Source organism: Filicampus tigris, chromosome 4 (assembly GCF_054856515.1).
Source record: "Filicampus tigris isolate MCC_2025a chromosome 4, RoL_Ftig_1.0, whole genome shotgun sequence".
Classification (NCBI taxonomy): Eukaryota; Metazoa; Chordata; class Actinopteri; order Syngnathiformes; family Syngnathidae; genus Filicampus; species Filicampus tigris.
In genome coordinates, this window is record NC_141220.1 from 19,170,757 (window position 1) to 19,198,306 (window position 27,550).

The 27,550-nt window shown below is 40.6% G+C and overlaps 2 protein-coding genes across 3 annotated transcripts; one reads left to right on the forward strand and one right to left on the reverse strand.

The window, feature by feature from the left end:
- On the forward strand, positions 1-21,312 carry LOC147148813 (plakophilin-3-like). 2 transcript variants are annotated; one of them, XM_086028934.1, is made up of 14 exons: positions 1-131; positions 3,136-3,301; positions 8,932-9,023; positions 9,425-10,170; positions 11,498-11,621; positions 12,640-12,844; positions 13,854-14,028; positions 15,149-15,266; positions 15,347-15,511; positions 16,381-16,563; positions 16,650-16,803; positions 18,912-19,107; positions 19,242-19,329; positions 20,319-21,312. In XM_086028934.1, the coding sequence occupies exons 1-14, from the start codon at positions 129-131 to the stop codon at positions 20,358-20,360; spliced, it is 2,457 nt and encodes an 818-aa protein (XP_085885060.1). In that variant the 5' UTR covers positions 1-128; the 3' UTR covers positions 20,361-21,312. The 2 variants fall into 2 exon arrangements, with proteins under 2 accessions (XP_085885060.1, XP_085885058.1); XM_086028932.1 differs by lacking the exon at positions 1-131 and having other exon boundaries at positions 2,936-3,301.
- On the reverse strand, positions 21,067-27,315 carry sigirr (single immunoglobulin and toll-interleukin 1 receptor (TIR) domain). The gene is made up of 10 exons (XM_086028939.1): positions 27,088-27,315; positions 25,870-26,133; positions 25,475-25,682; positions 25,280-25,407; positions 24,422-24,562; positions 24,209-24,352; positions 23,086-23,188; positions 22,851-23,001; positions 22,203-22,380; positions 21,067-22,017 (listed from the first exon to the last, which is right to left on the reverse strand). Exons 1-10 carry the CDS (start codon positions 27,197-27,199, stop codon positions 21,845-21,847), a joined length of 1,602 nt encoding a protein of 533 aa, XP_085885065.1. The 5' UTR covers positions 27,200-27,315; the 3' UTR covers positions 21,067-21,844.
- Positions 27,316-27,550: the final 235 nt, after the last annotated feature.

Consider the following 27,550-nt stretch of genomic DNA (forward strand, 5'->3'; position numbering starts at 1 on the left):
TCAGGGCGGCGACAGTTCACACAGACTCAACAAATTAATACTCGAGAAGAGAATTGCAACGCAACTGATCACCCGCTCGGAAGAAAGGAAGGTACGCCACATCCGCAAGCAGCTGAGCCTCCGTGGGAATGGTAGGTCAGAATTTATTCAGGAGCACTAATATTTCAATATGAACATATATCGGTGTGTGTTTTGTAATTGACGTGCATATTCCTTTCTTCATTGTGACTCGAGGAAATTGATGCATACAAGATATATCCCCATTTAACAATCTAATTGAAATGCTTAATTCACTCCAGAAAAACATTTTATAGTGTACTATATACTTTTTTTTTTTTTTTTTTAAATATACAGTTTTGTTTTTTTTAAAACATATATCTTTCAATATATTAACTAATAACACATTCGTTGTAACTCACAAGGTGTCTTTGTGTTTTACTATTTGCCTTTTTGACCATCCGTCCTTAAGCCAGGACTTAAGTGTTTTATTATTTTTACTTGTAGGACACTTAAGAATGTTAACATAAGACTTGAATTATTGCCTTTGGCAGCGATCATTGTTGGTTTTTTTTCCTTCACTGATTGGTTGGGTGAAATCGCATGCTACCACGTGGAGGCATGCTATCAAATCTTGACAACTATTTGTTATTGTTGGTCTACAATTGATGTTAGAAAGGGAATCTTGAGCATAAATGTATGTGTTTTGTAAAATCGTGATATTCCTGGTAAGCAGGCACATTCGGGCATATGCAAACTTGCTCTTCGCTTGTTGTTGGAACACTGACTCATAGTAACACGCCAGATAAACGTTGGGCGTGGAGTCACTTAACGACCGTGCCACACCTTCTACCCGTTTGCTATTCACACATAAGTTCAAATTCAAACTTAAAATCTACAAATTACTTTAAGATGAACTGCTGTAGTTTATCATGTACGTGCGGTATTTTGTACACTGTGTAACATTCACGACAGTAGCGGGAATCAAAATGCACGTCATCGTGTTCATTTAATCCACAAATGTTATTTTAAAAAAAAAAAGATCTAAACTTTGAAATATTTATAAAAACAATGCGACCTGGTGTTTGTTGATCAGAGCTTTGAGGACGAAAAATTCAAATGTGACTCATTTGATGAGCCTGTTTGGCAGGAAAGAGTGTCTGCTTCCTCTCACACGCACACGCACACGCCCCCACACACGCACAGTCAATGTGCATTCTGCCACAATCAAACTATTATTCCGACAACACATTGACATGTTGTCAAGGACAAGCGGTGTGGCTTAAAGAATTAAAATAGTCAACATAATTGAAAGTGAGGGTCCCGCCCATCCCTCAGAAAGTAATCATTTATCATGATTACATCAAGAGTGGGGACTCTTAATGGGAGCATCCTGTCTATCCTTCAGCAAAATTGGAGCCAGCGAGTTGCACACTATGACTAATTCAGACGGACGTCTGTGTTTTGTCTGGTGATAAAACTGGTGGATAAAACAGACAAATGGGCCAGGTAGTCATAGGTGAGGTCAAATAAAAAAAATGTGAAAAATGGTTTCGTTTGATGATAAATTAACAGCGCACTCTTATTTTTTAACAACTGTGTTTCAATTTTTATTTCTAATTAAATTATTTGATCAAATGAATACGGAAACATTTTATCCATATTTTCCTTATTATTGACAAAAACAAATATTCACTGAGATAAATGAGTTTTAAAAAAGTCAACACGCCGGCTCTAAGTGTTTCCCAACTTTAGTGAGCCGAGGCCCATATGTGATATTAGAAAAATGTCACGAAAAGTACATGTGCCCACATAATGATGAACTCATCTCAATTTCCTCACAAATGTTCTCAATGTGAAATCTGGGCCGGTCTGGTTGAACACAAAGCTTATTATTCTGTGTAGGGATGTACAATTAATCGAAAATTGAATTGAAATCGATTGGCTCCAATTAAAGGATTTATCGATTTGATTAATCAAAAATTGATTTGCTTAGATTCATCTAGAAAATGATGTCTTGAAACGGTTTTTCATTCCAGATGCATAGCACATTTTGAACGTGTAGATCAACTTTTGCGCCAAACATCATTGCGTATTGCGTTTGTGGATGGCTGCAGAACCACATCAGTGCACAGAGACAAGTATGGTAGCAATTTTTAAAAAATCATATCGAATCGAAAATCGGGAACTGAAAATCGAATCGAATCGGGGCTTGAGTGAATCGTTACTATTCTGTTGTGTGAATGGCAACGTGGATACTTCTACTTTAACCTGAGTATCTTACAGTATTGTTTTACTGAAGTATCTGTACTTCGATAGAGTAAGCTGTCACATTATCTTCACCAAGGGCGCAATTTATAAATGGACTACTAGTTGTTGTCCTTTACATGGTCAGGGGTTGTGTCCCCTCTAAGAAGGAATAGCAAAATGTGAGCTGAGATGATCGCCGACTAACCATTTTGCCCAACCCGAAGTCTTCTAGATAAAAATCATAGCAGTGATAAGTGTGGACTTGTTAGAGGAGAGACCAATGCGTTCCTTCTTGTAATCTTTAATTTTCGGGTTAAAGAAGGTAAAACAGGCATTTGAGATTGAAGCTACGACCTATAGCAATAATTTTGTCATTGTTTTATTATTTGCAAAATCCAGTGTGACGTCTTACCGTTAGTGGGACAACATACGTATGTCACAAATTCACGCTCTCTATTTGGTAGCTAACTGTGCACTGACACAAAATGTGAAAATGATATGAATAGAGAATATATACCGATACTTTGGTCTTTAATCTCGTACACATTTTGTTTCGATATGACGTATTGATTCCAAGAAATAGTGTATAAAAAAAGTGACATCAAGCCTTGGTCTCCCTACTTTTCTCACCTCCGTACTTATGTTGTCAAAGCAATGTTACATAAGAAGCGTGGCGCTCACCTGTGTGCTAGTGTGCGTGCGTGTCAGGTAGGTACACGCCACAGTGCAGTGTGGTATGGCTCCACCCCCTCCTAGTGCACCTCTGCTGAGTGGGGAAGCCTCAGTGCGCCTCCACTGCCTCATTCCGCAAGCACTGTGCCGGGACGCGCTACTTTATCCAACATGAGCACCGTGGCATCTGAGAATGTCTTTCTGTCCGCTCTCCAGCCCAACAATTCGGTCACCACCTACGGCCTCCCGACCGAGATCCATCTCGGGAGCGGCACCTCGAGCTCAGACGAGGTGTCGAGGGTTCGCCGGGTCCAGCAGCAAGTTCAGATGCGGCTGGCCGAGAAGTCAACACTTCCGCGTCACAATGGCTCCGCCATGTCAGGTAAGACAACAACTAGTCCGGCTAAAATGATTGAATTTCATTTAAGCGTCAGAAGTTTCACCTAATGAGAGAACTTATTATTATTATGATTATTATGATTATTATTTTATTCAACCGGTAGTCAGCCTGTGTTGGAATTTATCAGAAGACTTACTGTTTTGTTAACTCATTCAAGCCCAAAGACATATTTATAGTTATGTCTTTTCACAGTCCAGCCATTCAATCACCGGAATGTATTTTTTTTTAATATAAAGGGGGTTAAAAGAGGGTTAAAAATATACTGTTTATACACGTTTTTCCTTCCAAATTTTAAATATTTCTTGGCTCAAGCCCCACCCCTAAAAAAAAAAGTTTTGTTCAAATCGATGAGACAGCCAGCAATCATGAACCCATGTTACATAAACAACTATTTAAAGTAATTCAAATAGTCAACACAGACAAAGTAACTTCACATGAGACCCATCATTTGATTTAGCTATCAATACTAGCTGAAATAACAAAGATTAAAAAAAAAAATACACATAAAAACAGTGAGTTCGACACCCCTGCTCTATGTTATGCTTTTCAACAAAAAGACAAGAACCTTTGATAATATAAGAAAACTTATGACAATTGTCCCACAGTGATAATTTACACTATTTGACATAATCGTAGCTTTTCATTCAATTTAAATTCAACTCTCCAAGTTGGTTTAATTAGTCTCAGAAAATATCTTTTGCTTTCCGTAATCAGGCAACAAAACAAAACATCACTAAAAAGCCCAATTTCAGAAGCATTTGCCACAATGTGAAGTTTTCCTAAAACTAAAAAGGGAATGTGTCTGTTCAGGTTGTCTGCAACTTCTTGCCTCACCAAGCAGACTTTTGTGCAGTCTGCTCATTTGAAAGGGTTAATGTATAACAGGCTGCAACAAGTGTTGCTTTCATGAACGTTCCTGTGATAGCAGAGTGAGGTGAAAGTGTGCCTTTGGGCTGCGGGTACGACTTTCTGCTCTTACTCAGACACTAAAGTAGACAGTGGCACGCAGGGATGGACAAACGGACACCTCGAAGGTGACGGTGTCATGAGGGCGGGATATGTTGTCCCGTTAATTAGTGAGCACTGTGTTGTAAAGAAGCTTGTGCATGGCGACGTCACGGTGGGGTGGTTACATAAACTGGGGGACTCCAAAAGGGAAGTGAAAGGTCATGAGTAGACTTCATTAAGATGTGTATCATTTGTTCTATTTTTGATTGGCAATCGATAATTTAAAAAGTTCAATTGGCAATCGAAGAATTAAAAATGGACTCATTATTTTCTGATTAGTTTATTTCATTTTATATAAATAATGAAGAAATGGTTGTGTGTATTTAAATTGTCATTTTCAATTTTCAATTTCAATTTTAGGCTCTGGTCAAAAATACAGAAATGAGTACATGAGCTTTCGGTATTGTATATTTTTTTTCCATCTTCCGCTTGACAAATAATTCACATTCAATATTTAAAAAAAATAAATAAATAAATAAAACTAATTGTAGAAAATATAAAAACTTAACAAACCCGCTCTAAAAACGAATGAAAAGTCAAAATGAAATAAAAACTAACATAACAAATTCCAAACTATTATAACCCTGGACTGAATTAGCCTTTGATATTAAATTAATGGGCCGTGTTTCATCATCTATATTAAATCAAGGACAACCATGTATGAAACGTTGTTATAATCCGCTTGGCGTTACGTCTGACGCGGAAGATCTGCTTTTGCTGGAGTCGGATCGTGTTTGTGAACCATTTCCTTCTGCTCTGCCTTTTTACACCATACTCTACTGTACTATAAGTGACTTTCTGGGGCCACACCCCCAAGTGAGACGCATGCACACAGTTGCACAATGGTTGAAAGGAGAATGAAAATGTTGTTGAAGTGATTTGTCCAAAGTCTACTGCGCGATGAATAACTTGAAAACAATGCGATAGGACAGACAAACAGTCTTTTTTTGTCTTTTTCTTTTTTCAGTCGGAAATGCACTCCTCGTGTCTTCCTTTTTATGACTCTCATGTTTTGTTCTTCTATACCAGTGATTCTTTTAAGCGTGGTAAGGGTACCGTTAGTGGTACACAGGATTCCTGTAATGGTATGCGGAATATATCGCTGTGTACAGTTGAGTTGTATTCAATTTAAGCGCATGTTTAATCTCTAAGAAGTGTTCATTTGTAAACATTTATTTAGGCACAGCTTGTATTCAACTTTAATATACAGTCAATTTTAATTTAATTATTTGATAAGTAAAGTTGTTTTATTTTCCTATACTTAAGAGCAGTGTTGATGTAATTGTGAATAATGTTGTGTGGCTTGGTTTACAATTATGTGATATATGCATTTTAGGAATAGAACCGCCGTGCAGTTTTTGATGAACACTAATGCCTGCTATACTACTGTTTGGTGCTTGGAATATATATTTTGAGGTGGTACTGAGAACCACTGCTCTAAATACAGTACTGCATAATTTGGTTGAAAGATCATGGTTGTGGTCGTGGCGGCTAATCTTGAGGGATTATAATGACTATGACAGAATTAAATCAATTTGAAGCAAAATAATTAGGGATGGGCAATTACCGATACCAGGTAATGGTATTAGGTCAATATATCGATACCAACAACGATATTTGAAGCAAAAAACAAATTTTACTACGGGGAAGTCCTCCTCTGTAGTAGTTGGCCCTACATGCGGTAATTTAACACATTGGTGAATCATCATCTGCATCAGAAAGGAAGCATTTTTTGCATTTTTTAAATTTGTCTTTGTGTTAAATGAAATTTTCTGTATCGGTGAGGACTGAAAGAGTGAATACTCGTACTGGTATCGGCATGGAAAAAAAGTGGTATCAAACATCCCTAAAGATAAATCTATTTTTACCAATTGAGCCTGGAAAGAACAAATTTTCCTTTGCCCGCTACTTGTTGCCTTTTAGTAAAGAACATTGTGTGGTCATCTGACCCTTTTTAAATGATTGCTTGTCCACTGACAGCTGAAGCTTCGTTAGCCCGCAGGCAGCAACTGAGTGGTGTCTTTTATGTACACTAAAAGTGTCCTCCTAAATGGCTGGAATGCAGCAGCAGCAGCAGCAGCAGCAGCAGCAGCAGCAGCTCCTTGTAACTTCTCTTCTGTCTTTGCTTAACAAAGTTCCACTGGGTTGACTTTGAACCAGTTTGGAATGCTTGATATAAACCTGACTGCTCTGCTGGGAGGACTTCTTCCAGTTGCAAGTCGTCGCGTCATATCACGCGCCCTCTTTTGCAACCTGTACAAGACTCAACACAACAAGCGCTGGCAAAGGAGACGCCCATTACTAAGAAAATAGGAGCCGGTGTCCAAAATAGGAATTTACAGGGAAAGCCCTTCTCTGTTTCCCGTACAGTACATGCTTCCTGTAAACATCAGCGTTTGAGGGAGGCTGCGGCGTCCGTCATTGACGACGTTAGAGAGGGGAAGAAACGAATAATTTCCGAGTTTGAAACGGTTGACAGGGTTGCATTTTTATGTGCGACGTCTCAGGTGTGCTTGGGCGTTGCCGGGGGGGGGGGGGGGGCGGCTAAGGGACGCACCAGTCATCATTCTTCCCTGTACAGACCGGTTTGTCGTGTGTTTGTGTTTGTTCTCACCGCGTCAAGCGTGAAGCAACACTTTTGCTCTTACATGTTTGTACTGGACAAAAAGATGTTAGCATAAGTCCCCATTACAATTTGGAAGACTGTTACACTCACTGTAAGCGCTTGGCTGTGACCATCCCGCCTTTGCTTGACTTGCCGATTGACATTTTTGACTTTAAAGCGAATAAGACAGCCAGGTGTTAAAACACTAAATGCCCTGAAGGTGACCTGATAATCTCTTGGATTTTTATTTTTTTTATTTTTTACAGTTGCAAATGTGTTATTCTAATGACAAAAGTATTTGGAGCCTTTCACTCCGAGTGAAGTTCTTCACCACCGAAAACCCAAGCAGTCATGTCTTTATGAAGCTTGCTTTGTGCGCTGGAACATAAAAGGGCCGTATTCATTGATTAAGAGGTGTGTCCCAAAGCTTTTGTCAGTAACATGCCCGTGAGGTGTTCTTGATAGGCAAATGCGGCGGAACTAAATAGAATAGCAGCTCTATACTGTACTGAAGAGGCTTTTCTGTCCTTTGTTGACCTACTTATTTGAATAGATACCTGAGAAAGCTGAGAGAGAGCGTTTGTGTTTTAGTTGTAAACTGTAAACAAATGTCAAAGAGCAATGAAAAGTTGTTGCCCCTGCATAGACACTTGAATTCTCAGGGATGGGGGTTAAACCTCCTTATCATCAGGATTTTGGTATTTCGTGTTTTTAATAGAATGCTTAGTCCTGTACGCAAAAATGGCTTTTTTAAAAACGAATTAATCGCAAAATTTTCCATAATTAATCGCGATTAATCGTATTTTTCAACTACAATTTTTTACAAAGCTTGGAACCGTTATTTACTTGAGTAAAATCTTGAAATTAAGGTGGAAAAAAAAAAAAAGTAGATTTCAATTCAAAGACTGTTCTAATAGCTTTCTTTGATCCTTGAATACGATTCTTTTCCTGCAAAATACAACAGTTGCACGATACACCTATTAAAGTCTGCATATTTGACATGGCTCTTGTGAGATGTGTACCTAATGATGTGTCCGGTGAGTAGGACTGAAAAACAAATTCAAATCGACATCCATAATGTTGCTTTTGTAATTCACTTATGACTTACTGACTTATGTTTACGGCACACTTGTTTGTGAATTTGTGAAGCTGTCGTGGTGAATGCTTAAAAGACTGCAAGTTTGGTAGCAACACTAATTGAAGATAAATAAACGCTCGTTTTAATTTATGGGTCATTTGCTTTTGTTTTAGCGTAAGCCTAAGCGTGAAGAGCAAAACATTTATGTATAATAAATCTAATGTTGTTTGTTATACAGATTGATGTGTTTGTTTTTGTTTAAAAAAAGAGACATGTGAAGTGGCCCTTGAAAACAAACAATTACCTATTGAATAGCAGTCACAATATTGAGGAGTGGAGAAAAATTGTAATTACATTCCTCAAAGTCGTTCAGCCTTATTGCTGAGTGTGTATTACACAAAGGGATGTCAAAAAATGCATGAGTCTTTTTTTCCCCAACCTCCTTTGACCTCTGAGTGGCCTGCACAAGAACACAGTCAGAGGCTGAGTCAGCTTTTATGAAGCGCCTTGCTCGTAAAAAAAAAAAAAAGAAAAAAAGAAAAGTGGAACTTCATCTGAACAGAAACAGTGATGGTAAGTTAAATGCGTGGGAGAGTACTTTTTGGGAAAGGCCTCCAGTAGTCTTTGTTGTTTTTCCGCCTTTACCTGTTTGGAATCTCTCCCGCCCCAGTCGTGCTTTTTACTCACTAAAACGTTAAGCAACAAACAGAATGACTCGTTCTATCTGTATCTGTAACAAATGTATTTCGCGTAGAAATGTGAAATTTCTTGCTCTACATACACATTTCTTCTCCAGCCATGTGAAAGATTTTGGTGAAAGATATTTTAAGAGGCATGTCAGGTGGCTGCTGCGCGCTTGTATGATTGACATCGCTGCGATATTGTAGTAATGGGGTTTTCACTGTTTTTGTTTTACTCCAGACTACGGTGGGTCTTCCACTATGAAATACCAGACGTACAATCCGGGTTACAGCTCCAAGTCGTCCTACATGTTCTCAGGCTCCAGGACAATGGTGAGTATTTCACCATTAGCTCCCGCTTCGAGCATGTATTCGCCTAGGTTGTAAAGTGTCAGCGGTCCTTCTACTGGCATGTGTGGTATTTCGCAAACCGCCGTTAAAGGATCAGTTCAGGGATTTCAAATCCACCCTCTAGATTCCATTTTTACTCTTTTTTTTTTTTTTTTTTTCCACTGGATTAGCTTGTCCGGATTGAATGCTGACATGTAAATTTAGACCTCTGTAGAGTCTATGACAAATCGTTGCCTAGTCCCTTACGATATTGGGAAACGGATGATGATTCCCCTGCATTGAGTGACGCGCACACCTTCTCCCACACATGCAGCACACAGATCGTAATAAGTAACACTCCCTCAACGTTGAAGTATAACACTCGCTCCCTCCTTCATCTCCAGACGCCACAGATAACGCAGAGGTCTGGCTTTAGCTCTCTCTCAGCCGGCCCGGACATGGCTCAGCTCCCCAGAATCAGCGTTGGCGGCGGACGAGTCGGAGGCGGCGGAGGTTATTACCGTGAAGATGTCCACATGGGCGCTTACCAGGGGAACCAGCACCAGGCCCGCATGGAACCGGAAATCGTCTCCTTGCACGCCATGAGACAGCAGACGATGCCGGCAAATGCCTGGATGGTGGACGGCAGCGACGGCGCCAGCCTGGCCTCCGACCGTGACGCAGGCTTCAGCCGCCAGTACGTGCAAAGCAATGGCTACGTCGGCCAGGTGAGGCAAGGGGCAGGAACCATGACCTTCCCGGGGTCCATGCGTCGAGCGCACAGCGGCACCATCCCGCGTGGCCCAGAGATGGACATGGGGATGGTCCAGCAATGTTCCTACAAAGGCCCGGCCTACCGCACCATCAGCAGGATTAACAACCGAAACCGGATGAGCATGGGCTCCATGTCGGGGACCCTGCAGCGTCAGATGTCAAGCGCGTCCAGCATGTTCGGAGGGGGAATAGATAAAGTGGACTCGGGCTTCATAGGGCCAGGAATGTCCTCTGCTTCCCAGGGGAACTTAGCGATGCAGCGGCGTCAAAGCACCATGTCCCGGGCCATGTCGGTCAAAAGCATGCAGAGTGTGGGCCGAGGAGTCGACATCTTCAACGGGCAGATGGGGATCGGAAGCATGGGAAACCTCAACGGGTAAGACGCTCGCCATTATTTATTCCTAATGATCATGAGTTTTCTTTTGTAAATGTGTAAGTTTTGTTCTACCGCCGAATTGTGTCCTTGTGAGGACAAACCATAATTAAATATACACTCGGATAAGCATAGATTGCTTTTAAAGACGAATAATCCTAATTTGGCACAGTACTGTTGACTTTAGCATATCTGAGACATGGCCCAGTATCAGATTCCAATGGTGTGATCATATTGAGCAAATATATGAGGTGTAGTATCACAGTATTGCAATTACAGCTCTAAAAAGTATTGTTTTTAAATGTTTGAGAAAATTACGATTTAGTTTTCCATTGAAGGCAATGTGTTTTGTTTTTAAACGTGTCGAATATTTGGTACATTGGTGAACATAGAAATGAAATAAAGAATCTTTCTAAATACTATGAAAATGTAGTACAGCAGTAAAGGTACTTGCTTCTCAGACAAAAAGAAAAGTAGCCGATAGTTCTTTGCTCTTGTCCGTTTTGTAACGTAACATCAGAGCGGAAACAAGCTGATGTTAGCCATACTAGTTAGCCATACTAGTTAGCCATATCTGCCTCAAGTCAGTAGCAAGTAAATAGTATTTATTTGAAGACAGTATTATAATACTATAGTAATATATTGTTTCCTTAAATTTGTCAAAAATGCAAGAAAATTAGCTACTTCTTTGCTCTTCTCAGTTCTGTGAAGTAACGTAAAAGTGGAAATGAGCGGATGTTAGCTATGCTAGTTAGCCTTGTTATTAGTTAGCCTCAGGAGCCAGTATGTAGTATTTATTTCAGCATTTGTAGACATGCTAACTCTTAGGTAATTGCAAATATTCATTTCAAGACAGCGTTATAGCAATATATACATTTGGGGGTGGTATGGTTGTCAGTGAAAGGTGGGGGCGCCGCTCTAAATGTGAGAGGTTTTGGGGGATGGGGGTCATGTCACTTTGCCAGCACTGACGCCCCCCACACACGCACACACGCACGCACGTCTTTCCAATGTCAGTATTTTGTAGTGCTGTGAGTTAAGAGTAAGCGCGATGGATTGTGACCTGGCTTCATAGCTGTAGGACTGGTTTTGGGTGTGGTAGCTCACTTTCAGGCCTCGCGTTTCACACGTCCCACGCGGCGCGGTTAGCCAAGTGGATTTGCAGACATCTGTGAGATTTAGTGGCAATTCATCACACTGAACCACGCAACCCAACATCTCCCCGAAATGAATGTTGCTGCCGTTGCTTGTTAAAAAGAAAATAAAGAAGTTATATTTTGTGCAACAACAGCTACTGTCTTGGTTAAGTTCTCATGTGTTCCTCGAACAGGATCGAAACGTTGGACATGGTCAGAGCGATCCAGTACCTGAGAGAACCGGATGCCGATTTGCAGGTCCTGGGTGCAGCTTACATTCAACACGAGTGTTATAATGACAGCGACGCCAAAAATGAGGTATGACAAACAGATGAGCGTTGTGGTTTTGGAATTCCTCAGGCTAACCTCTCTGAAACATATTTTTGAGGAAGTCAAACCTCAAAAATTCATTTTGCCTTCTACATGTTGGAGGAAAGGCTCTGCTTTTGGTTGGGTGCCTTCCATATATTACTGTTGTTGTCATTTTGGTTAATATGTCTAACAGTCAACATGAAGGTGTCAAGTGGCTGCCATACACGATGAAGCAGAAACCATTTTAGCAGCTCACTTTAGCCCTGTTTGGCCCAGTTCATTTAGGCTATTTTCAGCTTCTTGTTTAGTGTTGGGAGCTGGCGTCTGAGGACCATAGTGGTTTACATTCGGAATAAATGATGATGTTAGAGGTCTTTTATTTCCTCCCCACTAAAATTGCAGGAAATAAATGTGGTGGGTTTGGCCATTTGAGTAATAAAATGAGGCCAAAAATATGTAGCATCCTGTCTCTTCATCGATAGATTTAAAAAAAATAAAATAACAAGTCTATTTTGATTACGGCCCGACTGATTATATCTGCCCATATATCTTTTTCTGTGTGATTATGCCTATTAACTCACATTGCCTGTAAATGTATATAAGATCGTGTGAAATTTGCTACTATTTCAATTTAACTCTCCCTATGTACAACAGATATTTGAAATGCAACCCTGTCAAAGATGACATGTTTTGACATGTGAGAATGTGTTTTTGAAGTCACCATTTCATGTCAAAGAAAACGATGGAGTTGGAGAAATATGATTTACCGTCACTATGCATAAGTCATGTTTCGCCATTAACTTCATTCATTGCGTTGCTTATGTAGTGCGTACATTTATTGCCTACATCTTAAACTAAAACCATCACGTCATGCTTTTTTTCCCAATAATACGTCTTTGTTGTTGTAAGCATTAAAGGACTAAAAATAAGTTATTTTATTTGTTATATATACATACATTAAAAAAAAAAAAAATAGCCAATTAATCGGTTATCTGGATGTAAATTCCTCACGCTTGGTTTCAAGGTGCGTCAATCCAAGGGCATCAGCGAGCTAGTGAAGCTGTTCAACTCCGAGAATCAGGAAGTGCAGCGCTACGCCACCGGCGCCACGCGCAACCTCATCTACGAGAACATGGACAACAAGGTGGCCCTGATCGAGGAGGGCGGCATCCCCCAGCTGGTGGAGGCGCTCAAGGAGCCCGACGACGAGCTCCAAAAGAACATCACCGGTAGGAATTTGCAGTCAGAACGAGACATGACATGCAGAGCTCAACTTTTTTTTTTTATGTTTGCTTGGGTTTTTTTTTGTTTCTTCGCCTCCCATTTATTAACAAACTTGAGTGAAGCAAACTAATCACTATGATTCTTACTCAACAAGTCTATGGAACCCTGAAATAAAAAAAAATACAAGAAACAAACTTAAGGATCAAATTGCAGTCTGTCACTTATTGCACATGCGGCCTTCATTTCACCGAGAAGCATGTGGGGAAGTTTTCCATCCCTGTAGACTGCCAGCATACCTGCCACTCCCATTTATGGCCTTTTCACTTTTCTTTCATCTGTTGCTCCTTTTGTATACACTTATTCAGTCAGACAATATTGAGACGATAAGACTTTGCCTTACTTCTCTATAGGCCTTTATTCTTTGTCATTCTATGGATTAAATGTTCCATTTTGAACAGCCACAATGAAACACCGGTAGTTGGTATTCGCTTTTTAGCATGTGTAGTAAAGTAAAATGCAGTCCAGGGTCTTGTTTTTCTGTGACAAATTAATTGTAGGTTCCTCCATGCATTATAAACGCATGAACAATAATACTGATGCACAGTAGAGTAAGATAAATGATTACGACTGAAGGCACAAGTGAAAGACGACTACTACTATAAGACAGTTTCACAGGCTTTAATTCATAACCGCTACCCTCACGGCCCACTTGAACATCATTGATGTTAACATCGTGTTGCCGGTAAAGTCTGGCCTTCAGAATAAAAGCACCTGGTGGAATTTTGAGTTGAAATAAATTGTATCATTGTATGTTGACATTTGACAAAGTGAACTGGTTCATTATTATTATTGTTAGTCTATTGGAGAAAAGTCAAACAAAATCCATGAAAACCATTACAAATATTCCAACAGCGAGATCTATTTTGTAATGGTGTAGTTATTACCTAACATGAGCTCGACTGCATTTTAGACTCCATCACTAACGTATAATCTGCTCCCTGTGTGTTTGTGCAGGTATCTTGTGGAACCTTTCATCCAAAGACACCCTGAAGGAGAAACTGGCTCGAGAGGCTCTTCCGGATCTGACTGATAAGATCCTCATCCCTCTGTCGGGCAGCGAGGGCTCGGAAGGCATCAAGCAGTCAGCCTCCGAGGCAGAAATCTTCTACAATACCACCGGCTGCCTCAGGTGCGCCTCTCTTGCTATTTGTCTTGGGTTGTAAAGCTTGCACTATGCTCCTTTGTTCAAATGTCTTTGTGTTTCATCATACTTTGGTCTAAATGAGCTTGACGTTTGCATACACAACTTCAGTCAACTGTCTGGCGCCTTTTATCATTCTTTGGGTTGCAAAAAGGCTGGCGGCACTGCAGCCCGGCAGTTGCTTTAGTTCTTTTGTTTGTGTGCAAACTGGGTGTTGAAATGCTCCAATCCTGCAGCCATTTATCAGACCTGTCGGTGAGCAAAAGAGTATTAAGGCCTCTGTGAAAGGGAATGTGGCAGAATAAAGCCACTAAATTATGAGAATGAATTTGTAGCTCTGAGGAAATGTAATATTGCAAAAAGAAATAAGTAATCTTTTGAATAGTTGTTAACACCTCCACACGTTCAGAAGGTTACATCTCTAAATATTTCTTCAAAGCATTTCTGATTGATGAGCATTCTTTATTTTATTTCACAGTACTTATTGTGGCCCTTTTTTGGTAGCTTGTAATTCAAAACAATTTCAGAGTTCATTTGAAATGTATTTATTTCAGTGTTGCTGTACCGTACCTGCATCCGTGCAGAAGAAGGAAGGTCAAACAGTTGTTTGAGAATTGTAGTTTACTTTATTACACAAAACTTTGACTTTTTTTTTTTTTTTTTTTTTTAATCTTGCACTCGTCAAATATTCCATATTGTCGCTGTCCTGTGAAAAACACTTTTGCCCATTTTTTTTCAATTTTCATATTTTTACGTGAATGGTGTTTCCGCATTACAGACGTTAAAGTGATTTTTTTTTTTTTTCCAAAATTGGAAATAAGTGTTTTTCACAGGACAGCGACACTATATTTAAAAAAAAAAAAAAAAAAAAAAAAACTAATGCTAAAAAAACAATAAAAACTCAACTAAAATGAAGAATTTTTGAAAAATAAAATGTAACAAACTCTTAATAATAATAATAATAATAATAATAATAATAATAATATTAAAACTAACTAAATTCAAAAGTCAAAATGAAAAAAGCTACGCTATGAACTACGACAATCCTAGTGAAGGGAGACGAGAAACCTTCATTCCTATTCATTGTGCTCTTTCGCACATTTGGTAGGAATCTGAGCTCAGTGAATGAAAAGACCCGTCAGCAGATGAGACAAACCCACGGGCTGGTGGACTCTTTGGTGAGCTACATCAAGGGCTCGCTGGAGGAGAACAAGGCGGAGGACAAGGTGAGCGCACATGAGCGCTGAGCTGACAAGCACTTGCTCCCTTTATGGTGTGCATTTCTTGACGTGTGTTTGGCTTTCAGGGGGTGGAAAATGCAGTGTGTGTCTTGAGGAACCTCTCCTACCAGCTGTACAGCGAGATGCCGCCGTCGGCTCTGCTTCGCCTGGAGGGGCCCAGCCGAGCCGAGGACACCGGGAAGGGCGAAGCCATCGGCTGCTTCACGCCTCAGAGCAAGAAGGCAAACAATGTACGCACGCGTCACGCTTGGCTTTCGCCTGTTTGAATTTCATGAGGTGCTTTGTAAGCAGTGGCGCTGACACTGAAAACGTTTGCACGTGCTAGCCCCGCCCACCAGGCTGTTTGAATGACAAACAAGGCATCGTGCCGAGCAAAACCAGACACACACACACACAAACCATGGAAATAATAACGCAATTAATTTACCAACCAAATCACAACTCGATATTTGGATTGCTAATATTACCAGTAAAGGATAGAAAACTATGCAAAAAAATGTCAAAATATCACTAGAAACAATCAAAATATGACAATAAATAAATTTCATTTGAAGCATGTGTAATATGAGAATCACGTTTATTTTCCATTTTGCTCGAAAAAAAATCAAACTGAGCAAAAAATGTATATTTTTAGAAGTCCTAATTTGGATGACAACAATGCAACAATAGTTGTACCAAGAAAAACATCAATGTATATCTTGCATGTATTTTAAATATTATAAGTATATGAATATATAATATTGTATGTATTATATATAGTAACAAACATATGGACTGAAATTACGAGGGGCCAACTGATTAATCGGCTGGCCGAGTTAATCGACAGATATTAACTCTCGAAAATTAAAAAATCCAATTTACTTTTTTTTTTTTTTTTAAATATTGCATTGGCCTCAAAAAATCTATATCGGCCGGGCCCTAGAAATGACCTAATTAATATGTAGAAAGTCTAAAGAGAGGCAGCAGTTCTCAAATTTATCTTCTAGTGTGAATTTGGTCACACACTTTGTTAATTAATATTCCAACTTTATTCTTCTGTTAATCTTTTGTTTCTTGCGATCAGTCTTGATCCTCACACTTTTTTTGCCTTCCCCCACAGAGCAGGAACCAGGACCTGTCCACGTTCACCGAGGTGGCCCGCGTTCCAAAGGGGATGGAGTGGCTGTGGCACCCGCAGATCGTCTCCTTGTACAACCGCGTGTTGCAGCAGTGCGAGATCAACTCAACCACGCGGGAGGCGGCGGCGGGAGCGCTGCAGAACATCACGGCCGGAGACAAGCGGGTCAGCGCTCGGCTACGGAGACCTCAAACCTGGTCCGGATGACGCAAATGTGACTCATTGAAGTGAACTGTCTGACTTTGCTTCAGTGGCCGTCGGTGCTGAGTCGCGTGGCCATGGATCAGGAGCGCATGTTGCCCGTTCTACTGGACCTGTTGCGCACCAACAACGACCCGGAGCTGCGTTCTGTCACAGGCTTCCTACGAAATTTGTCCCGCCACGCCAAGGATAAGAATCACATGGGTGAGTTTTCTCTCGGTGAGCCACTGTTTATCGGCGGGGATCATTTCTCGCAATACCTGCAATAGGTGTAAAGCTGTAATATGGAGACTAGATTATTCCCAAAATGATCATCGCAGTGATTTTCAGTTATCAAAATCACAATCGTTAGTTATGTTAGGAAAAACGTTTGTGTTTTTACTGCAGTACTTTTCAACAAACTATGTAAACAGTGGTCAGTGCAAATTGAAACGATGAAAAAACAAATGATGGATAAATAAATTTACCCATGAATTTCAAATTTATAAAGGACGAACCGAATAAAATAATGTATGTTATCGCAAATGTATGCGATCGCAAATTCCAGACAACAGGTTTGGATCTCTTCAAGCTTCTTGTGATGCTCCTCATCTCCAATCTTTGCTGTCCTTTCTTCTCTTGACGACTCACATTCACCTAATTGTTAGTTACTTACTTGAGGCTCCCACTGTAGAGTGCGCTTTCTTGCTTGTTATTTGCACAGCTCGGTGAAGCCTTAATCATGCGTGCGCCCCCTGGTGGATAGATGGATGTATTCTAGTTGAGAAAGTCGATGTAGAGCAAATGTAAATATTGCCAACAGTCAAGTTAATTTAAACGTGGCTGCCAAAATCGTGATCCCGATTAGAATTCGCTGAATTGTACAGCTTTAAGAGAGACACTCTGACACTTTGAACGCAAACGTATTAAAACAGACTTTTTCATAACATTTTTACCTGGAGACTTTTTGGTGGAAATGCAGGGGCTATTTCATAAATGCTAGCGTTGATAGGAAAGCTTCTGCAGTGAAAAAGGGGCGATTCACCCCTCCCCAAATAGGGTTTGTAATGGAATATAGATACCACAAGATGGCAGCAAAGTACTTCAAACTGAGAGGATCATAAAGTATCAACACCACGCTTTTAGCACACTGGTGTCAATCTCAAGGCCTGGGGACTAGATCTGGCCCACCATTTTATTTTATGTGACTAAAATGTGTACCAACATTGCAAATTATAGAGATTCTAGGGATATTGCAAGATTTTTTTTTTTTTGGCTTCCAAACACATATTTGAATACATACTGTAGTTGGACAAACTATTTTCCTTGACCGGTGATTTGCACTGATTATACAATTTGGTATTTCGGTCATACTGACTCCTCCCTGATTGAAACGCGCCAAAAATCAGTGTTACACCAATAGTATCATGTACACTGTCATTCGGTAAATTATTCAACACAAAACAAACAGCTGAGTAGACTTTACAGGCTGTTAGGAGCTGCATTGGGAGCAAAGCAGAAACATACTTTTAGTTTCACTTTTGACTGTGCACAAGGTACATTGAAGGACTGCCAACAAAACATTGTTTTTGTTGGGGGGTGTTTGAACATCAATATCTTCTTATGTTGTAATGTGTCAAAAAAATCTAAAGATTTTTTCTAGAGCTAATATTGGCTGATTACATTCCATTAAATCTATCATGCCTTTATTACACTGGCCAACAAATATTTGCAAAATTTTTCAATGAGAGATGGGAGATATATATAAATTTGCACTGATTGCAAATTTCGTTTTTTCTCTAGTACATCAGGTTTTCATCATAATAATATATTAAGTATTTAGTAATATTTATGAATTAAGAGTTAGGTTCAACAACGGGTGAATTTTTTTTTAAACATCATAGCGATAAATTATAACGCACAGTAAAATCTGTATTGCGCAAGCTTTTATTGGTCAAATTTAAAAGCAAAAAAAAAAAAATCGCAAAAATCAGATGTGCTAGAAAAAAAAAAGTAGACATTTTTTAAATCAGCGTCAAAAATAAGTTTTAGGACACATATGATGAAAATTGTCTGTTGACCAGTGTTGTATTCTTGAAAGAGAGAGTAATGATATGGTAAGTAAACATTTCAGCAATGTGCTCCATTTCAGCAATGTGCTCCAAATTCTTTTGCATGGCCATTATTATTTCCATCCCTTTTATCACTAATCTGGTTTGTGTTTTTAAGGAGCACACATTACCAGTAGTTTAAATTGAGGAATCTATGTTGACTCTTATATCCATAAACACGTTTTCCTAAACAGATTTTGGTTGTTGATTTTTTTTTTTCAGCCACAAAGGTAGTGAACAACCTGGTGACCAAGCTGCCCACCGACGGTTACCAGAAGGAGCCGTCCAGCGACGTGGTGGTCAACATCTGCGGGATTCTCAACAACTTGGTGACGTGCAGCTCGGTCGCCGCCAGGGACATTTGTTTCTTTGACGGTTTGCCCAAACTTGTCGCCATCAAGAACACCAACGACTCCAGGTGAGGCGGACGACAGTCAGTCGAACTGGCGAATAAAGAGCACTGACATTCCATTTGAATCTGTGGTGTACAAGAATGTTGAATAGACTGAAGTGCTGGTGCTACATGTGGTTTGTTTTTTGTTGTTGCTGCAGTTCTGGAAAGATGAAAGCAGCCAAAGCAGCCGCCACAGTGCTCAGCAACATGTTCCAGTACAAGAAACTGCACAAAGACTACAAAAATGTATGGAAACTCTCTCTTGCCATGTCTAATTTTTCTAAGAAAATGTGTTGAATGACACTCCAGATGGAGTTTATTGTAAAACTAAACACATAAAACAAAAATTACACATAAAACAGTTTGTTTTAGAAACATTGCCAGCGCTAATGCTAGCAGTCAATGTAAAATCCCATTGACAGGCTAGTAAAAATTAGCATCGAGTTCAATGAATGATAGACGTTCAAATAACGAATTTTCACACAAAAATGCTGTAAGAACACATATAGATGGGTAATAACAATAGTCAATGGCATATATTCTTCCTAAAATGTGAAAAAACGAGTTATATTAATTAGCAAGCGCAATCGTACTTTCTTCTTCCACTCTTTTTATGGTACGCTGTGCAGACAGCACCACATTGCCCCTCCATCACATAGACGGTATGCTCAGCTCCGCTCATGGCCATACCCTCTCTTGGGTTCCAAACACGATCAGAAAACCCCTCACGTCCATTAACTCTTGGAATGTGTCTTCGTGGCTCCCCGCCCTTATTGACAACAGGAGTAGGGTAAAGTGTGTTTCTCAGTAGGGCAGATGTCGTTTCGTGTAATTCTTCCCATTCACGTTGAAGACACCCATTCAAAAAGCTAAATACATCTTCAACCGTTTTCAGTCACACACGTGCGCGTTTCAGCCAGGACTCGAGAGATTAACCACCTTCTGCAGCTTCGGACTTGCCCCACCCAGGGGTGCAGCATTTAGCTTATGTGCTAATGAACAAGTCTTGACAGCACTAAAATGCCTTCGCTCAAATAAAATGTGTACTGTATTGGAAAAAAAAAAAGGGAGGTATTTTGATGTACCGGTAATTCATCCACGGTAGTGCGGTGTCAAGAGTGATTTATGTTTGACTTGATAAAGGAATGCCCATAGAGTCTGTTTGTTTATGAACGACTACTGTATTTGAAAGGATACCTGAATAACGCTCTCGCTTTCTTTGTTTAACATTACAGAAAGGCTTTACGAGACCAGCCTTTGCAGACACGACCATGTAAAATGGAAAGTGAGTTTACTTCTACAGTGCTGTTCAGACCTGCACGCCACCAGTGGAAGACATCATTTGACGGCAAGGCACCAAGTCAGCCTTTTCTGCTATTCCAACATAATCCAGGCTCAGTTGTTATCTGCCATAAAGTTTGTGATAAGAACACTCCATGGATGTCAGAGGAGGAGTATGCTGGACTACTGCTCAGCAAATGTGAGCACTATATTCTAGTGTAGGGATGTGCGTTTTGTACAAGCAGATGTAAAAACTGTGTGAAACTATGATGACATTTTAACCAATGCGGTACTTACAAGGCTTATTTTGTATATAATGCTTAAAGTTCTACTTAAAAATCACGTTTTCTACACTGTCACCAAGGACTTTCTCATCATGTCGTTTTGACATTTGGCTTGTCACTCACATGATTTTATTATTATTTTTTTGATATTGTGTATGAATGAGAATACATTGTAATTGAAGATACTCCAGAGATATATGTTTGTCTTTTGCTTTACAAAGGTTGGGATATTGGTGTGCCTCCAAAGATGTCATGTATTTTATTTAGTCATGTACGCTATGCTACAAATGTATGCAATCTGTCATATTGTCTGGCTTTTGCAATTTTTCAAAAAGGTTGTAACGGTAGAATGTAAGTGCGTGCGTGCGTGTGTGATGGAGAAACCATGCATGTGCTGTAAGAATGCAGTCCTAACAAGTTTTCATGTGTTTGTTTAGTCACAGGTTTTTATTTTTGTAAATGATCCATCGCATAATATGACACCTGTCAAGATATGGAGACTTTTAATTTCTCAATTTGATGAATCTGTCATAAAATGACCTGACATCCTGTCAGGTCACTTTAACTATGGTGACCGGCCTTTGTTGTACTGAAAATAAATGTTGTACATTTGCTCTGTGTGCACCTGTACCATCTGATTTAATAAAGAAATGGATCTTTCGAATGAGGTGCATGCGTAGTTGTGGCTGGAACAGGCCAACACGTCGACCACTCCCTGTTTACATATTTTCTCTTGCTCAGACAGGAACAATTCCAGCCCTTCCCTGCTGCACCCTTTTCTAAGCTCCCCCTTAACCGTGGCTCAAAATGACTCCATGAGAGTACCAGGAGGCCAAATAGCCTCCTATTTTACCTAGCCGTGCCATCGCTTTGAGCCCCACGGGGTCAAAGGTTGTGTTTATATCCCAAACTCAAGCTGGGCTCTGCAGCAGTGTTCTGACTTTTGTACTTTGCATCTTTGGGCTGACGGCTGTCAATGCTCTCATCTTATCTGTCATCAGTCTGCCCTCTGCTGGGCACAAAGCAACATCTTCGACCATTGGAAATTTAAAAAAAAAACAAAATGAAAATTGCATTCTCAATACAATGTCAAAATACAAAAAAAACCATTCTGATTCAGCCAACACAAAAACACGACAGGACAAGTAAGAGTTAGGCTCTTGCCAATTATGTTCATCAGAGGTGAGCGTCTGTGGTCAGATGTCCTCCTTTGTGACCAGGCAGTAAAAATCTGAGCGCGCTCCGTAGTTGCGTGCTCCCAGGTCCGACACGTCTATGTCTGGGCTTTTTGGTTGTCGCTCGTTACTGGATACAACGGGGAGGACCGGGGCCTTCGAGGTCATGGCTTTGTACACGGGCAGACGCACACCTACAAGACCATGACAACACTTACATGTCATAATCATTTACTAGAAATATTCAATTATGCTTACTGGCCACTGAATCTGATGAAAGCCAAAAGAAAAGGTGTGAAAATGCCTGTAATAACTTAACCAGAATATTAAAAATGATGACATTTTTGTATGTTGTGATGTATCATTTGAAGATTCTTACCCAGGTCTCCAGCAGGGTCTGTGTCAGAGCGGCAGTCCAGATAGTCAGGGTCAAGTGTCAGCATGGGGTCTTTGTCGTCCTGTAGGACCGTCTGGGGGTCTCCCGCCGCCTGGCTGCGGACGACGACGTTGCGAGGCATGGCTAAGGCCAGCTCCTTCCAGAACGCCGAGGAGGGAGTCTGTGGACAGGACGACAGATGAGTGGTACGCTTTGGCTAGTTTCGCCACAGCTGCGAGGTGCACACTCATCTCGCTTGGATTTCATTACAGAGTGTGTAGGCGGAATATAAAGAGTGTGATTTGAACAAAAGATGGAGGGCGTCTGACATTTTGTCAGGACAAGTGCTAAAGAAAATAGATGGATGTTCCACTTTCCAATAGGGCTGAACCATTTTGAAAAATAATCGAATTGGGATTTTTTTTTTGAGGGGGGTGGGGGTGGGGCGATTTAAATGTGATTATTTTTTCAAACACATACAATATAAAAAAGTACCAACCAACCAAAATGAAGCATTTTCCCCCCAAATTGCAGCCTTTGCGATTTGCATGCTGCAGCAATGTCCATTTAAATTCAATAAATTGTTCAAGCCGTACTTTCCAATAATGATTTTTTTTCTCCCATTGTGTCATGACGGAACCGTTTTCTTACCACAGAGTTGTGCCTCCATGTGAGTATGGTGAGACAGTGTTGGTGCTCACTGAGCTGCTGCCTGATTTCAGGCCTCATGCGCTTCAGCTGACCATCCAGCATGATGACGATCGGCTGCCGGCACAGCTCCAACAGGTGCAGCAGGCCCTGTCTGAGAGACGCACACAAATACACGTATGATGCAACGTCTGATACATATCATACATACAAGTACACCCTTGTCTGGACGTCTGACCTGAAGTTGTTGGAGCACCAGCCCCGCTCCAGGTACGCGTGAGACAGCAACACGATGAGACGTCGGGAGCGACTTATGTTCATTAAAAGCTCCGCCGAAGGTTCTTTAAACGCAGATGTGGAACAAGGGAAGGACACAAGTTCATCAATGTCAATAGGCAATGTGCAATCGCTCTTACGTGATGAATTATTTTGTTTAATTCTTATTCTGAGGAACTCAATATTAACTTTTTTTTGCTAGTGTTGGAGCATGATGCGATGTATTTTTGCTTTAAAAATTTTGGGCGATTAGTTCTACTTTAAGCTTTTTTTGGAGGCCCTTTGGTAAAAATGTGCCATGAACAAGTACTTGCCCTCTTCTCAAATTCTTGCTCTTAGGTTCCCCACTTAAACGTTCAAGATTATCAAATGTCAATATCAGGCAAATATAACACAACTAAATTAAAATGCCGTTTTTTAAATGGTGATGTATTCATATAGGGGAAAAAAATATTTATAGCTACCTGGCCCTATGTGGAAAAAGTACTTGCCCCCTAAACCTAATAATTGGCTGGGCCACCGTCGACAGCAACATGAAATCAAGCATTTTCTAGAGCCGGCAATGAGTCTTACACATCTCTGTAGATGGATTTTGGTCCATTCTTCCTTGCTGAATTGCTTTAATTCAGAAACACTGGAAGCTTTTCAAGCATGGACAGCCATTTTTAAGGTCATTTTAATTGGATTCAAGTCCAGACTTTGACAAGGCCATACCAATAGCTTCTTTTTTTGTTTGCAGAATTTGACTTGCTGGTTTGTTTGGGATTGTCATCCTGCTACAAAACACTAATGCGGATTAGCTAGTGGCCGAACATTTCTCACAGCAAGTCGTCCAGGTGCTGAAGTAGCAAAGTAGCCCCAGACCATCACACTACCACCACCATGTTTGACCGTTGGTATGATGTTCTTTTTCTGAAATGATGTGTTACATTTACACCAGCTGCAACAAGACACACGCCCTTCCAAAAGTTCAACTTTCGAGGTCTTGGTAATCAGGCAGACGTTTTTTTTGTTTTGATTGTTTCTTCTATTTCTTTATCTGATACGATGACATATGATATGTGTTGAGTTTGATATGGCCTTACCCGCGCCAGGCATGATGTCGTTGTCATTGAGATACACCTTGTGTGCATGTTTATTCTCCAGGTGAGGTTTGAGAATAAAGTTGGCAAACTTCCTGTCGTAGTCATTGTTCACGTAGGAGATGTAGGCGTCATACAACTTCCCATCTGACAAAAACACAACGCAAGCGGCTTTGTGTCAACAGCCTGGCGGGCGTGGGCACTCTTCGCACTCACCGCTCATCTCGTAGTCTCCGTAAGAGTCGCGGTACCACAGTTTGATGTTCAGGTGGCACTTGGAGTAGATGACAGCGGCCACAGCTAGTAGGAGGAGGAGGACGAAGGCTCCGATGACGGTAGCCGTGTGGCTTGGGCTGTCTGAAGCATCAAAACAGACGATGGTTGAAAATAAATGATGATTATCAGCCGAAAATCGTTGCACTACTAGAAGGCTTTGGATTCATTAGTATTGAAGGTAAAAGTAATTAGTAGCAAACTGTAGGGTAGTGTTGGTAAAGGGTCATAAAGGGTCAAAAAAAAAAAATCATAATTTCAGGGTTTGAACAAGTGTGTTGACAGCCTTGTCTTTTAAAGATGTTGCAAACACGTTATAAACAATTTCACAATATAACGTGATATAATGTGACCATTTTCGCATTTTGAAATGGTCGACCAACATGTTCAAATGTGATAAGTTTGATTCCCGCAAATGGCAAAATGACAAAACCAAGCAAATTGCTTTTTAGAGTATTATATAAGAGCAGCGTAGTTACGTAGCGGGTAACATTGATTCATAAGGCACAAAAAGACTTCACCGGTGACCTGAAATGTAAGGAAGTGCCTCCTTTTGTTTGCAGTGGTCTAATTTATCACATTACAACGTGAAACTTATCAAGTTATAATGTGATATTGAACTTTTTCTTCTTGTGTAGCAAGCGGCAATATGCTCCCATAGACAGATCATCGTAACAGATCTTAAGTGAAGTCATAAAATACCTGGAACTAGTGAAAGCGGTCGGCTGAAAATTGAAGCATGTCATACATACGTTGAAGGACTAAAATACAAAACCTTGCGGAATATGATGGTGTTTTTACTTGATTTTTGCAGGTAGAAGTCAGACGAAGAGTTCCTCACTGTGCAGCTGTACAGTCCAAAGTCTTCCAACTCGTGGAGATGGACCACCAGCACACTGCTCACCACCAGCTGACCTCCAGCTTGAAGCCTAGCAAGAAAAAAACGCTCATGTTCTCCTTCGTCTCACACACGGTCTGAAAGTTGCCTCCAATCACCATGAAGACGTGTTTTGCAAAAGCAGGGAGCCGCTGCTCAGAGGATGGCCGTCTTTTGTCCACCGCAGTGAGCCGTCACATTGGCCGTCAGTCGGGTCCCAGGAAAGCAGGGCGGTGCAATTCAGATTGATTGTGGATCCCACCTTGCCCCAGGTGGTGCTCGGAACCTCATTAGACGGGAACTCTGGAGCTTTGGAGCACTTGGATGCTGCGGGAAGACATACGGAGATGAGTTGTGTTCACACCTCACACCTAAATTTTACAATTAAAGTATTGCACTGCATCACATGTAGCAATGAAGGATTTTTGAAAAATAATCGAATTAATTCCCTCAATATTGCAATTGCCATTTAATGCGTGATTATTTTATCAATGTCCTCTTCCCCGGCGCTTACCTTTAACTACGAGGCGCACCGTGAATGAAGCTGTGCTGTTGCCGGTCTGCAGACAGCTGTAGTTTCCGCCGTCTTCGAAAGAGATGTTTGCAAACTCGAGGTAGTATTTCCCCTGCTGGGTGTCGAGCAGCTGACAGTTCTTTAGCCAAGTGAGACGGGGCCGGGGGTCAGGAATTGATTCCAAGGAGCAGTTGAGCCGGTATGGGGGATCCTGTTGCCCCGCATAGACTACGTCCTCCTCAAAATGGTCCTCATCAACACAAGCTGGATGTTGATTTGCAAACATAGGAGAGTTACACACTTTAGTTTCGGCAAACACAGCCGTACTTGAGAACAGGGTTATAATAGCTTTATGTTTCCTTGTAGTTTGTTTTTATTTGATTTTGACGTTTGTTTTGTGAATTCAGTTAGCTTTAATTAGTTATTGGAGCGAGTTTGTACGTTTTTATTATTTTAGGTGTTTTTAAAGCAAGGTATTTATTGTGTAAAAGATTAAAAAATGGTTACAGTTAATATTAGGTAATTAAAAACTCAATAAAATATAATTTGAAAGATAAACAGATGAACAACCATCAGCAAGTGAAATACAGGTAGTATACACAGGCAGTAGAGTACACCTGTCGTTAAATAAATACATTTACAACCTTCGCATACTAAATCGCAAGAATGGGGATCACAATTTGATTATTTTTCTAAATCATCGATCCATTATCCAAGTTTTATTTAATTATCCATGAATAAATAAAACAACTATATTTTCCCTTGTGACACTAACACGTGAAGAACTTGAAGACATACCAACAACTGTGAGTGTTATTACACTGATTGCGGACCAGTTGGACAGGCTATTTAGCGCATGCGCAAACTCGTCATGTGATGTGACCAAAGCCTCCAAATAACCGGCACGACTGGCCCTGACCGATTGCTTATATATATTGTTTTGTTTTGGCCTCTTTGTGCTTTTCTGTTCAATTCACACACTAAATATCACTCATCCGGGTCCGAAGTCCGGATCTGGTCCACCTGTTGCCAAGCAACAGCACATGACTGCGAGACAGCTAGCTTGACCCCGCGTACATGACCGATTCAAGCCATACAGCACGAATTACTTTTAATGACCAACGTAGACATAAAACACACACTGTATGACACTATGAACGTAAACTTATCCCCACTTCAACTTAGGCAAACAAAATGTGTGATTTACGGTATCCTTACCAAGCGAGAGGACAGAGTTGCTCCACAAAGACGAGGTCACTAAAATAAAGGCGACAAAAAAGGAGGTCATGTCGTCCGCTGTCCTGTTCCGCTTACGAAAACAGCTAAACATTTAAATTCCAGACTTTTTGTTTGTTACAAAGTGGTTATTGTGATAAACGTGTACAGTGTCAACTGCGCAGCGGTCGGACACCTGCACCTGGAGACATGAGAACCTCTTCCTATTGGCTGTGCCTTGTCACGTGGTCCTAATCGTGTGTATCACCTGCTTTTCAGAATAGGAAGTACTGTACACAAGCTAAATGACTACACCGCACATCAAAGAAACGAGCTGTCGTTAAAAAAATCTTGCATGATTAGCTTCAACCTACAGCACTACAGCACTATGTATATAGAATTTTACCTAAATATACAGTAGTGTACATAGATTGCAGATATGCTAACCAGTAATCCACTCGTTGTC

Excerpts from the sequence above, each read along its gene's own strand:
- LOC147148813 (XM_086028932.1), top strand. The coding sequence starts at position 3,091 with ATGAGCACCGTGGCATCTGAGAATGTCTTTCTGTCCGCTCTCCAGCCC. Across the intron at positions 12,845-13,853 it reads GCTCCAAAAGAACATCACCG|GTATCTTGTGGAACCTTTCA; the intron begins GTAGGAATTTGC and ends GTGTTTGTGCAG. Across the intron at positions 15,267-15,346 it reads AGAACAAGGCGGAGGACAAG|GGGGTGGAAAATGCAGTGTG; the intron begins GTGAGCGCACAT and ends TTTGGCTTTCAG.
- sigirr (XM_086028939.1), bottom strand. The coding sequence starts at position 27,199 with ATGTTTAGCTGTTTTCGTAAGCGGAACAGGACAGCGGACGACATGACC. Across the intron at positions 26,134-27,087 it reads CAACTCTGTCCTCTCGCTTG|CTTGTGTTGATGAGGACCAT; the intron begins GTAAGGATACCG and ends ATCAACATCCAG. Across the intron at positions 23,002-23,085 it reads TGGTGCTCCAACAACTTCAG|ACAGGGCCTGCTGCACCTGT; the intron begins GTCAGACGTCCA and ends TGCGTCTCTCAG.